We start from the raw sequence: 13,131 nt of genomic DNA, 5'->3' as shown, positions 1-13,131 counted from the left end.
TAAACTTTGATTTGTTTGTAGTTCGAAAAAGAAAAAAGAAAATTGGGATCAAATAAATCCACGGGAAAACTTGGATACTCAGAATGCCTCTCCTATTGCCACGCCAAATATATATATGACCGTCTCATTGGTAAGCCTGCCTGATTGAAGCAAACAAGAATGAGATACTACTTGGCTTTGTTTCTCAGTATTCAAGCGTGAATGATAACTGCCCAATCGATTTCTTCCCTTCAAATTAGAAACTGGGTATGTATGTCTCATCTATTGTATTTCATTCAATCCAGCAATTGACTTGCATGTGCATCTAATATATTATATATGCTAGCTTAAAGTTTTATACACATTTGAGTTGAGGGGTGTTTGATTCGACGGATTTAAATCATATTACATGGCGTGTGTGTTGGTTTGGATAGGGAAGGAAATGGAATTTCAAAGTAATTCCAATCAAAAAAAACATTTGGAATGCCTAATTTGATTCGGGTCGGAACGGGTTTTTGGTCGGGAACGGTTGCCCGAAAACCGTTATGACCCGTCCCGGCCCGAATCTAAGTAACCCTTTTCTGAATTGGCGCGGTTTGACCCTAACCCGAACCCGCCCGACTCAACTGTTTGCCCGTTTGAAGGAGAGAGCATATGAGGAGGAAAATTCCAATTCCATCAACAAATTGCAGCACATTATGGAAAAGATTTTCCACAGAATCAATTTCATATCCAATTCAAATTCCTTTTAAAAAATTATGGGACATGTACTAAAATTCTGTAAAATTGAGCTCTAGTGATATGTACAAATGCATGTAGGCTTGTGCTTTCGAAAATATAGGGTTTGGATCAAATACAAATGAAATTAACATGCAAAAGAATCAAGTAGAGTAATTATATGTGTAATTGCATAATTACTCTACTTGTATATATAATTACTCTACTTGATTCTCACAATTAGCACGTTAATTTTATTTGTACGTTAACCTTCCCCCGTAAATATATATGCCCATATTGCATATATGTATATGGCTTTTAACTGCGCCTTTTGATATTAAAACAATGGGTTACTTACCTTCTTATAATAAAAAAAACGCGTTAAATGTTGAAATATTTTGTATGGAAGTTATGTAGGAGTAGGGGAGAAGGAAGACGTATAATTTTTTTACTATCTTGTTGAATCAACGAGAAATCCAACCGAAGACCCTCTTATATTTCATATGCCTGGTGGTCCGGGGGCTTCCGTCTTATCCAGTTTCTTTTATAAAGTGGGTAAGTTTTTTCTTTTCAATTTTGTACTACATTTGAGTGTGTAATAACTTTTTGACTGAATTTATAACAAATAACTGTAGTTTTTTATTCTAATGAGTATTTAGAAATAATTTTAAAGATCTAACATATCATGTTCATGTGGCTAATACATTGCTTTCATATATGTAGGTCCACTTGACTTCTATTTGGATGATGGCCTAGATAATTCCAGTTAACATTGAATCCAAACACATGGACAGAGTTCGCATAGACTGATTTTACATTATTATACGTTTGATCCATCTGTCTAGGCAAACTATTGATAACAAAATTTTGGTTTTTTGTAATTTTGTAGATGGCTAATATAATATTTGTGGATATCCCTGCTGGTGCCAGCTTTTCATATTCAGAAACCAAGGAAGGGTGGATAAGCAGTGACAGCGATCTAGCCAACCAAGCTGTTGACTTTATTAGAAAGGTTGAAGTAAAATCTAAACTAACATTTCACATTGTGTTTTTCGTTATAAGGTTGGTAAACGGATCGTGTTTGTGGGTTGGCGGGTGCAATAGGATACGGAATTGAAAATCTTATACGAGCATGACTTGTTTTACTAGAATTTTTTTGGTTTTACATATAACTATTCTGCAAGTACAAGTTTAAAAAAATACGAATTTATATAATAACTACCTTTTATTAAACTGTAAAACCGGTTCTAACATCTATTTTATATTGGATTTTGGGATAAATATACCTAATATGACATACAAAATATAAAAATAAGTGTGAGCCAGTATGACATATTTAGCTAATGTGCTCACTGGTTTGACCCGAAACTGGCCTGTATATACTAAAGCGGCCAACCGGGTATCGAACCAAGCCCGTTTATATTAAAGCTAAACCCGTGGAAAGTGTTTGGTGTTAACTTTGCATCTTGTTAGAAATTCACACCATGTGCGCTTTGAGACCAACATATGCATAACATTTAAATAATTATCTAATGAACAGTTTTTGAAGGAACACCCCAAGTTTTTAAGGAATCCATTATATATATCAGGAATTTCTTACACTGGTATTATCGTTCCGGTAGTCGCTCTAGAATTATATGAAGGTAATTGACATTTTTTTTTTCCCATTTTAACTCATTTGAAGGTGGATGAATTGCGATGTTCTGAACATTTCACGTTAGTTTACAGGTAACGAGCGTATGGATCATGCAACAGTCAACATCCAAGTAAATCATTAAGCCCTCAAAACCATAAATAATATTTTGTAACTGTTTTATACAGAACTTACACATATTTAAATAACTTGATATGATCAGAATCCTTAACTAATTACAACATACAACATGTATTTCAGAAATTGTGAAAATATAATTATTAGTTTTTGTCCTAAACCTGAATGTAGGGCTACATTCTTGTTAGTCCTCTTACCGACAAGTTCATGGATTTTAATTCAAGACTTGAATATGCTCATCGTATGGCACTCGTGTCAGACAATATTTACAAGGTGATCTCAACATTTCAGTTATATAAAAAGGCTAAATTTAGATTAGTTAGCCCTGTATGTAACAATTTTATTTGCAGTTAGCCATCGATAATTGCCTTGGTAACTATGTTGACATTAATTCCGCCAACTCAACATGTTTAAGTAGTCTTCAAAGTTATGAAGAGGTGAGAATTATGTACACAAGTATCAAGCGTATGAACTTGGTGGAAATGATTTAATGCTAGAAATTTCAACTTGCAGTGCACAAGTCAGATTAATGTGGAAAACATTTTGGAACCATTTTGCGATATACAAGATCCAACGCTAGACTGTGAAGTAATATCTCTCTCTTTCTTTCTCTTTCTGTTTGCAACCTTGTTGATCGAATCTGCGATATTCATTTTTAATCATTTTAGAATGATGTTGGCAAAGCTGTCAATAAATGGGCGAACACAGAAGTTGTACAACAAGCTCTCAACGTTCGTCAAGTACGTATGTGCCAATGTTTTTTTCCTGTGAATAACCTGAACTGTATATTAATAAAAACTTTTTTTGTTAGGGAAAAATTGAAGAATGGGTGAGGATCAACAAGACCTTACATTACTCACAAGGAAAGAATGACACCTTTTATTATTCCTATGATATCTTTAGTAGTTTTCCCTATCATAAGAAGCTTTCTAGTAAAAGTTGTAGAGCTTTGATTGTAAGTGGAGGTCATGATTTCACATTTCCATATGTTGGCGTTGAGGAATGGACAGCTTCTCTTAACATCAAAACTGAAGTGCCATGGAAGCCATTCTACATTGATGGTCAAGTCGGAGGGTGAGATCCACATGACTTTATTATTTATTTATTTATATATATATAATTTCAATTTTCCTTGTGCAGATATGAAACGAAATATGCACAAAATGGTTATTCATTGACATTTGCTACCGTTAAGGTTAGAAACAGCTATCACCAATTTCGCTATTGAATCCGCCTGTTATTTTCAATATCGAAACCACAGAATAATACACTCCAAATATGTGTTGTGGAGGCTGAAATGGCATTCTCTCGCAAACTTAAGCAACAATACGTATATGATGAACTTATATGAACATAAGCATGTTTTCATGCAATTGGCGATTTACAGGGTGCAGGGCATATAGTTCCAAATGACAAGCCTAAACAAGCTATGGTGTTAATCCAAGAGCATTTTTTATTTTACAAACTTATCCAAGCATCAAGTATGTAATCGAAGAAAACCTTGTAATATATCCTATATCTATCATCATCATCCAAGTGTGTACTTTTATTGTTGTACTAGAGGTTATCTAGGCCTGGAGGCAGTGAAAATGGTCAAAAAGTTTTATAAGACCTACATGTAATACTGAGAAGCTAATACCTTGTTACGCAATAATAAAACCATGTTCAGGATCAGGATCTGACTTCTGTAATAGTGGCATTACAACCCTTGTGAACACACTTTCATGTCGTCACAAAATAAATTCTCGACAAATTGGTGTTCTTATAAGTAACGCCCCAAACTCAGAGAGTCACAGTGGTTGGGTGTATATATGCAACATAGTTCTTAACAAATTCATAAACTACGATATCTTTACAAAACTGTGACACTAAAATCCAAGATTTTTGGTGTTCTATATGCTGACAGAGACACTGCGACACTAAGAGTGTCGCTCATGGAGACACTTCCTAGTGTAGCCTAAACTTGTGAGTTTTGGATGTCTGGTGACGACACTTAAAAGAGTGTTGCAAACTCATGGCGACACTTCTACTATCGCCCAACTGAATATAACAACACTTTCTCTGCCTATATATAGTTTCAGTTTTTTGTTTGTGGGCCCGTTTATTTCTAGATATCGTGTGCACACCAATTCAGATCATTGTTTTGCCAATAGATGTGACAGACAAGATCCAATGTAGAGAACAAAGATGAAAATAAACATTTGTTCAAAATGAACAAATATACAATCTGATAAGCACCTCCTAGGCTATTACAATGATAATCAATAGCACAAACTAGTCCTCTAGCTAGCACAATCTTATATCCAACAAATGAACAAAAACTTGGACTATTTGTAGAGCGGAGGAAGTGTCACTTGAGTTCAGCTAGGCGACACTACCAGACCACCGAAAACACAAACTTAGGCGACAGTAACAAGTGTCGCTATAAAAATGTGCCACCAATCTCCCCCGAGGCTGCTGCATACCATCTCCTTAAAGTGTGCCACCAATCACATCGGGCAGGCGCCCCAAGACTTGACCTCTCATAAATATAGCCTCTTCTTCAGTCTCTTTCCTTGCTCCCTTTCTGACCGGATTAATATACAAAACTGCGGCAGCAAACATGAAAATCACCATTGGATCAAACATCCTGATATATTAGCATCTTGTATCAATCACGGCTTCTCCAGTTTGATTATTGTAAAACCATTTGGTAAACTTGAGCAATGAAACTGGGTAGTATCTTCACTCAGTGAACAGCAAAGGATTGTTTCACAATCAAACTAAGTTTTTGTTTCCCAGTCACGAGGTCAATCTCCTTCTTTGACCATCTTCGTTCTATCTTTTGACATTTGAAGTTTTTAAACCCGTCGTTACAACCTTGCTCAAGCATTTTCTCGTAAGAGAAAAATCAAATATCAAAATTAGGGATCATCGGTTGGGACCATTGATCGGTAAGTCTACATACCTTGAACTAGTAGGGGCCTTTTTTGGCACTTGTATGGAGCACTCAAAATCCAATGAACAACAAACTTGTTTAAATCTTGTCGTTTATGGGATTTGAACCCAAGATCTCCCAAACCCTCCCAACCCAAGGTGTTTAAAAGTTGTCTTTGCGAATGAACCACCAACCCCATTGGCTATTAAATTTGAATTTTAGTTGGCAGTCATTCAGAAGTCCTAAAACCTTGAATTGTAGGTGATTAGGTGCCTAAGAAAAGTGAATCAAAGTGACTGCATCAGCTTTGAACTTTGGGGTCTATTCTCCAGACTTGAATATATACTAGAAATGTTGAGATTAAATCATATTATATAGGTTTTCTTTAGCACTTTATGCTCTGAAAAACGACGGTTTTTCGAGGCATTCACAAGTCACAATCATAGTATTGCAAAAAAAAAAACAAGTGTCAAAAACAAAGCATCTCAGTAAAGCATCAAGTTACAAGCTTTATGCCTCCTGTCGGTCTTATAAAGCAAGAAGAAAAGAACAAGCATGACGTCACAGCACCATCCAAAAGCAAGCAATTAAAAAACTTTAAAAAAAAAGCTAGTATTTCCTGAAAGCAAGTTCTTGAACACAGTCTTTTAGGTTTTTCTCGTTGCGAATGCTCTCGACCCACTTCGTATTAATCTGAACACGCTCAATGCTCTGTTTTAACGTCCTTGCAATCGAAGGCTGCTTACCATGGCTTGCAAAAAACTCTTCCACTTCCTTCACCTTCTCATGTGACGAAAACTACAAAATCATAATTATATTATTATATATATATAATTACAGTAACAAAATACTTGAGTTGAAAATAAAAATGGTACACACCGGTGATACAATTGCACTGACGAAGCGTGTCAATAAAAACCCTCGGCCCCAAGTATTTGAAATGTGTTCCCAGTTTTTCTGCAAAAAGCGAGACCGTCAGCTTCTTATAATTTTTATGAATGTGGGTTGGTTGATTTGCTATTAAACCGCTAGATAAATTTACCTTGAGCCAGTTCCAAGCCACTTCACGTCCCTCTCGGCTAACATTCAGTCCAAATACAACATCTTGACTTCGAACCTAAACAACAAATTATCAGGCAAACAGATAAACAAAAAGACGGATTTAACCTTACTTGTATACCTCAGGAGTCAACAAAAAGTTAAGAACTTCAAGAATTATGTCAGGATCACAGCAAGATCCGAGTGCACCTACAATATGACCAGATATTATCAAGTAAATAAATAAAACATCTAACTTACAACAATGTAATAAATTAATAATTACCTAATATCCGAGTCTTTTCCTGGCTTAGATCAGTCTCTCTGTAAACTTTCAAAAGTTTATCAAAACCCGATCTGTCTGATGATGTCACCTTCATCACAGCAACATACACAGCCTAAAGTTGGAAGAATAAAAGAGTAAATACTACATTAGATGTATGCATAATAACTGATGGTAGGTAGGTAGATAGGAGAAAAACGAATTTACCCTTCTTATATCAGGTGGAAGTAGATGTGTGTTCCTGTCTTCTAAAAATGCTTGGAACCGCTTGCTTGCTTCGTTTAGGGTTTCTTCATGCCCCAACACAGCTAATGTAGTAAAAAGCTCCCCTCTTAACAACGCATCCAAGTGACTTTCCCCGTGTTTAGGATCATAACCATCATCATCATCATCGTACTCAGTATATCCCACCAATAGCAATGCTATGGTAAGGTCTGAGGAGGGTAAGATGTAGACAGCCTTACCTCTATCCCATAGGGATAGAGAGGCTGCTTCCGGTGAGACCCCCGGCTCGATGTTTAGGATCATAACCAATCCTCCTAAAAAAGAGAATAAAATAATATTTTTTTTATCATATTTGATGTGTATTTAACATATATTAGTATAAACTTTCCGCAGTTTTAAGTAAAATTTATATAGGAACGTAGTAGAAATAAGAATGTCACAATTGTATTTTTGGAATTTAAAAAACACTATAATATGCTGTGGAAAAAAAACTGATAATATATTATATGAATCGGACCAGTTTTGAATAAAATTTATATCGAGATGTAGTTATAAAAGCATGTCATAGCGGTGTATTCGGAACTTTGTATAATATTATATTTTAAATATTTAAAAGAAACAATAATTTGTTCAAAGTACTTATAACATAGATATAATAGCAGCTTTGAGGAGTTGTACCCTTGTCAGTTAAAAAAAGATTTATATCGAATAATTGGAATATAGATAAAAATAAGCGTGATTTTGTAAATTGTTATATTTTAAAAGTTGTAAGAAAAAACAAAATATATTAAAAAGAGTAATTATAATATTAAAATAAAAAAAATAAAAGACTTGCACATTTTTGTGCTCACAATGCTTGTAAATTGCTGTTCATAAGGGTGGTAATTGCAAGTAAGACATAATATAATATAGTATAATATAATAGTTTAGAGGAATAGGAAAACTGACTCTGCAGAATATTGGAAAAGGTTGATGAAAAACAGCTTAACGTTGTCAACCAATGTGATATCAGCATCCGCCACAACTCTTGCAACCTTAGCGCTAACCTGTGATACCAAAATCAAAAGCAAATTTTTCTTAAAAAACAGGAAAAGAAAAACAAAAGGTTTATCAAAAGGGTAGGAATCAATACGCTTATCAAGTTGGATAAAACAGTATATTCTGGTTCTTCTCTATAAGCACTCATCAATGTAAGCAAAGAAGACACAGGCAGCTGACCAGCCATTGACAACGCGAAAGAATCATCTAGAATCCCATATCGATCCATTGCTGACAAACGTTTATTTTCTATCGCGTGTCTAAGGTTGACTGACAAGTTGTCATCATATTTGACTCTGTAAAACCCTGCTTGGTCAATATTAATCTTTATCCAACTTGCTAATGATGATGGTTCATCAATGTCAATAGTTTGTGATCTTTTATCCAGTAAGAAGCTCTTCTTTGCTTCATATGACCCGATGCTTAGTGTTATGGGTACGACCCATTGACCGTCTCCAGACAACCCGCTCGACAAGAATTGTTTCTGTCACCACATACAATAATTATAAATCCACCAAATAATGATGATGGTTCATCAGTTATGTTTTGCCTCTTGCGAGTAGGGGTGTGCATGAAACTGAAAAAAAACTGACCCGTAACCAAAAAAATCGAATCAAAATAACCGAACCCAAACAAAAACAATGGTTTGGTTTTGTGTTTTTGTAAAAACCGAATTGTCGGTGCGCTTATGATTTTGCATGCAATTAAAACCTTAAAAAACGCACCGAACAGAACTTATGGATTTTCTTTTTTTAATTTTGAATGTTAAGTAATCTATAAGAATGTAATAAATACATAACCCCGGTTTTAAAATGCATGCATAATGCGTGCTGCACCTGATGTGATGTAAAGAGGGCATCGCTGCACTTGATGCGATGCATTTACAACTTTGCATGATGCGCTTATAATTCACTAAATGTGTCGCATAATACGCTATGATGCGCGCAACATTATTTAGAAGAGAAAACTGTGAATTTACAATAAGAATGTGCAGAATGTTCACACATGTGTTGGAATCTTAGTATTTTCTTAAGAGCGCATCAAATGTGTGATATGCTCGTGTCACACATCAGATTTGTGGACCAGCGCATCGGAGCGCATCATGCAATCTAAAACCAAGAGTATAACCCAAGTATTTTAGGCCCGAATGTATAACAATCAATTATTCATTAATTAGAAAAAAATTTAGACACAAACTCAATATTTTTGGTCATTTTTGTTTGCCCAAAAATTTCAAGCCAGAAAATAAGACTGGGAAAAAAACTAAACCGAACCAAACCCAAACAAAACCATTTTCAAAAACAGAATTTTCGGTTTTTGGTTCAGTTTGAGCCCAAAATCAACCCCTGCACGCCCCTATGTTGCGAGTTAAATGGTCAAAACTTAAAAAGTTTAGCTACAATAAAAAAGATAAGATGGGTCGAAAGACGCTTAAATATTATATCATTGTAAACATACGTTTCACACATCAGATTTGTGGACCAGCGCATCGGAGCGCATCATGCAATCTAAAACCAAGAGTATAACCCAAGTATTTTAGGCCCGAATGTATAACAATCAATTATTCATTAATTAGAAAAAAATTTAGACACAAACTCAATATTTTTGGTCATTTTTGTTTGCCCAAAAATTTCAAGCCAGAAAATAAGTCAGGGAAAAAAACTAAACCGAACCAAACCCAAACAAAACCATTTTCAAAAACAGAATTTTCGGTTTTTGGTTCGGTTTGAGCCCAAAATCAACCCCTGCACGCCCCTATGTTGCGAGTTAAATAGTCAAAACTTAAAAAGTTTAGCTACAATAAAAAAGATAAGATGGGTCGAAAGACACTTAAATATTATATCATTGTAAACATACGTTTCACTATCTATTAAAAAAATTGTTTTTTTTTTTTGGAAAATAAGTTTTTCCATCAACCAAAGTGATGGCCTTACCTAACCTGCCTATATAAGCCACCACTACTTAAGAGAATTCAAAATAAATTTATACAATTAGAAGTACACTAAATAGAAATCCAAGGAGGAGTGAATAGAAACCTGTTCGAACACCAGTTTGCTATCTTTGACACTAACAGAAACAACTGGATAGCCTTTCTGTTTTGTCCACGAATGCATGAGTTTATTTACGGGCTCTTTGGATTCTTCCTCAAGGACGGCCCACAAGTCCTCGGTCTTTGCATTTGAACAAGCATATTTCTTTATATATTTAGCAAGTGCTCGCTAGTGACAAAGACCCCAAATAGTTAAATAAAACGAAGTATGTTTCAGAATTAAGTAAATAAGTCAAATTCATGAAAACAAACCTGAAAAACTTCAGCACCAAGATAGCTCTGCAGCATTCGAATGACAGAAGCGCCCTTACGGTAACTTATTGCATCAAAAATTTCATCTATTTCACTCGCGTGATTAATGTCCCCCTGGTTTATAAGTTGAACAGATCATGCATATGTACACAAATTAGAACTATTTACCAAATTAATGAAAAGGTATGGCAAGAAATGATACCTCAATAGGGTGTGATTCTGAAAGCCCATCAAGTCGAAGACCTTCAGTACTTTCATCAAGAAACTGAGTCCATATTTTCCATTCTGGGAACAACCCATCAGCAGCTAAATAGCTCACCTGATTTCATTTTACAATTAAGAATTAAATTACACAATCATATAGTTGACAGAATTAAAACATGCATTATGATACAGATTTAAATTTAGATTACCCAAGTGGCAAATCCCTCATTCAGCCATAAATGTGTCCACCACTCCATAGTTACAAGATTTCCAAACCATTGATGTGCAAGTTCATGAGCTACAACAGTCGCCACCTGAATAGTTCGTTGATCAACTGCATCAGTCAGTTCAGTTGATATTAACAGAAATGGGATCTCGAATATAAAATTACAAAATTACCCTCTGCTTGTTTGCAGCTGCAGAGTGCTTTTCATCATAAAGTAGAGCTGTTTCTCGGTATGTAACTAAACCATAATTCTCCATTGCACCAGCAGCAAAATCAGGAATTGCAATCATGTCCAGTTTGGGTAGTGTATAAGGTGTTGCAAAATAGCTGCATATTCATAAGTTAATATATTAAATAATCCTCAACAATAACAGTGCAGAAACAAAAATAATAGAACATACTCTTTGTACAGGCCAAGGGTTTTAACAGCAACATCTAGTGCAAACTTTCCTTGATTTGCTTTGCCAACTTGGGTATAAACCCTCACCTTAACTCCTGCAGGCAGGCCACCAATCGGGTTAGCAAATTATATTATAAGTTATAACATTAATAATTTTAGCATAACTATTGTGTTATACCATCAGGAGTAGAGTCTTCAACATAATCAAACAAACCAACAACAGCAGCAACTAAATATGTAGACATGATTGGTGATTCCTGGTAGCTAACAGTCTTCAAGTTGCCATTAACTTTCTCTTCAGCAACAGGCATGTTTGAAAGAGCTACTAAATCTGAAGGCACCTCAAGTGCGATCTTAAATGTAGCCTAAGAAAGTGAACAAAACATTAAAAGATTTATTGGAAATTATAACAAAAATAATATAGTAGGAATCGCGTATTGGAAGATACATTCATACCTTGCATGCAGGTTCATCCCAGCAAGGAAAGCATCTTCTGGCATCAGCCGGTTCAAATTGAGTTACTGCCATGTTCTTCTTCTCCCCATTATGTTCATATATACTACAAAAGTGTAAAATTTAACTCACTATTGGTTTAAAATGCGCGATGTGCTCCAGTGCTTTTAATTCACAAAACCAAGCGCTTCGTTACTAAAAAAGCTTAAAATTCGATAGTATTTGAACTAATTAACTTTAAACATTAAAAAATTAAAAGACCGAAACAAACTGATTAATTAAAAGAAAAAAGCTAAAGTACAGCCAAAGAAGTTTTATGTGAAGTCTATGCACAAGGTACAAGTAACCTATGCAGAAACTCACTTTTAACTCAAAAATGCATGCGTCGGACCCCATCATGCATTATGCAATACATAGTGCACCATCCTATGCGCATCACGCATTATACGCTCCTGATGCGCGCATTTAAAAAAAAAAACTTAATCCCCATAAACAATTTATTACTATTGTACAGGGTTAAGAGTGAAAGAGTGGTTATTCATCAAAAAAACAGGTACACAACCACTTTATTCAAAGTGAGCAGTGAATAAATTGGACAAGAGAATATGGATTCATAAAGAAATATACTTGGCTTATGAATTAAATTTGAATAGAAGAAGATCAAATATGAGGTTACCTTCTGTAAAATCCTTTCATTTGATCATTCAAGGTGCCATCAAACCTAACAAACAGAGCGCCAGCACCATGAGGCAAATTCTCAGCGAACTCCAACACCAAAACCTCATCTTCCACCAATAACTCAACGTTCACAGCCTCAAATCCCTAAAAGGATCATCAAATTAAAATTCTAGCAACGACCCATTAAATCAAATACTATAATTAGCAATACCCTTGAACCGTTTTGCGATTGGTAACGAACGGATTTGGAATCAATCTGGAGGTCGGCGGAATTGAGGACGATGAATTTGGTATCGGCGACGATATCAAGGCGGATGTCGACGGTGCCGGAGAACTTGCAGGCGGTGAGATCTGGTGTGAGTTTGAGATCGTAGGATTTGGGGATGGCGAATTTGGGGAGGCGTGGTTGGCATCTGAACTGCTTGTAGTTGATGTCTGCCATCGTCACTTCTTTTCTTTTCTTGTGTGTGAAGAGAAGATGAAGATGATCAGTTATTTATTTTATTATTTATAGGAGGAGTTATCATTTCATTTGTTTTAAATAAATAAATTGGACGTAGTGTGTTTTGGTAAAATAATAATGAGAATTATACCTTGCTGTAACTTTAGGGGAGAACATGTGATTTTAAGAAGAATAAGAAATTAAGAATCAGAAGATTGAGATTAACGGTTAACAAAATTTGGTGAAAACATATGAATATCTATGAGTACGAATTTTATATGTTGGGTTTATGTTCCGTTTATTAACGAAGATAACATTAATGAGATATTAATAATCGAAATCGGGTGAAAACCTAGAGATATGGGATGAATATGTTTATAAGCTTGTCAACTGATTTTAGTTTCTTTTAAGATTACTAATTCAAAATAGCATTCTTATCTCAAAAATCAACAAATAAC

At 35.1% G+C, this 13,131-nt stretch overlaps 2 protein-coding genes and 1 long non-coding RNA gene across 3 annotated transcripts; 2 read left to right on the top strand and 1 right to left on the bottom strand.

Annotated features, from left to right (window-relative positions):
• Positions 1-222: 222 nt before the first annotated feature.
• Positions 223-1,488, top strand: LOC143560467 (uncharacterized). The gene is made up of 3 exons (XR_013140130.1): positions 223-246; positions 1,106-1,251; positions 1,420-1,488. It is a non-coding gene; the product is annotated as an uncharacterized LOC143560467 (long non-coding RNA).
• Positions 1,489-1,585: 97 nt separating this feature from the next.
• On the top strand, positions 1,586-3,956 carry LOC143561110 (serine carboxypeptidase-like 16). The gene is made up of 10 exons (XM_077049252.1): positions 1,586-1,708; positions 2,237-2,339; positions 2,425-2,462; positions 2,639-2,740; positions 2,818-2,904; positions 2,981-3,055; positions 3,136-3,207; positions 3,279-3,541; positions 3,608-3,662; positions 3,855-3,956. Exons 1-10 carry the CDS (start codon positions 1,586-1,588, stop codon positions 3,954-3,956), a joined length of 1,020 nt encoding a protein of 339 aa, XP_076905367.1.
• Positions 3,957-5,988: 2,032 nt separating this feature from the next.
• On the bottom strand, positions 5,989-12,713 carry LOC143561291 (aminopeptidase M1-like). The gene is made up of 18 exons (XM_077049414.1): positions 12,443-12,713; positions 12,230-12,375; positions 11,557-11,659; positions 11,279-11,465; positions 11,102-11,195; positions 10,874-11,027; positions 10,684-10,788; positions 10,473-10,589; positions 10,271-10,384; positions 10,005-10,187; positions 8,063-8,452; positions 7,875-7,976; positions 6,913-7,101; positions 6,709-6,820; positions 6,565-6,632; positions 6,427-6,501; positions 6,264-6,341; positions 5,989-6,182 (listed from the first exon to the last, which is right to left on the bottom strand). The coding sequence occupies exons 1-18, from the start codon at positions 12,671-12,673 to the stop codon at positions 5,994-5,996; spliced, it is 2,637 nt and encodes an 878-aa protein (XP_076905529.1). The 5' UTR covers positions 12,674-12,713; the 3' UTR covers positions 5,989-5,993.
• Between the last annotated feature and the right edge of the window lie 418 nt (positions 12,714-13,131).

The sequence above is a fragment of the Bidens hawaiensis genome, unplaced genomic scaffold (genome assembly GCF_021521415.1).
Source record: "Bidens hawaiensis isolate Kalapana, Puna unplaced genomic scaffold, B.hawaiensis_p1.1 tig00001143_1, whole genome shotgun sequence".
In the NCBI taxonomy this organism is placed as follows: domain Eukaryota; kingdom Viridiplantae; phylum Streptophyta; class Magnoliopsida; order Asterales; family Asteraceae; genus Bidens; species Bidens hawaiensis.
The sequence above is the reverse complement of the archived record's forward strand: the minus strand, read 5'-3'. Positions and strand labels throughout refer to the sequence as shown.

What these genes read in the sequence shown, in the direction of transcription:
- LOC143561291 (XM_077049414.1), bottom strand. Translation starts at nt 12,673, where the DNA reads ATGGCAGACATCAACTACAAGCAGTTCAGATGCCAACCACGCCTCCCC. An exon ending in ATGAAAGGATTTTACAGAAG is followed by an intron (nt 11,660 to 12,229) that starts GTAACCTCATAT and finishes ACACTTTTGTAG; the next exon opens with TATATATGAACATAATGGGG. An exon ending in TTCCACCTGATATAAGAAGG is followed by an intron (nt 6,821 to 6,912) that starts GTAAATTCGTTT and finishes TTCCAACTTTAG; the next exon opens with GCTGTGTATGTTGCTGTGAT.
- LOC143561110 (XM_077049252.1), top strand. Translation starts at nt 1,586, where the DNA reads ATGGCTAATATAATATTTGTGGATATCCCTGCTGGTGCCAGCTTTTCA. An exon ending in TGTCAGACAATATTTACAAG is followed by an intron (nt 2,741 to 2,817) that starts GTGATCTCAACA and finishes TTTTATTTGCAG; the next exon opens with TTAGCCATCGATAATTGCCT. An exon ending in ATCCAACGCTAGACTGTGAA is followed by an intron (nt 3,056 to 3,135) that starts GTAATATCTCTC and finishes TAATCATTTTAG; the next exon opens with AATGATGTTGGCAAAGCTGT.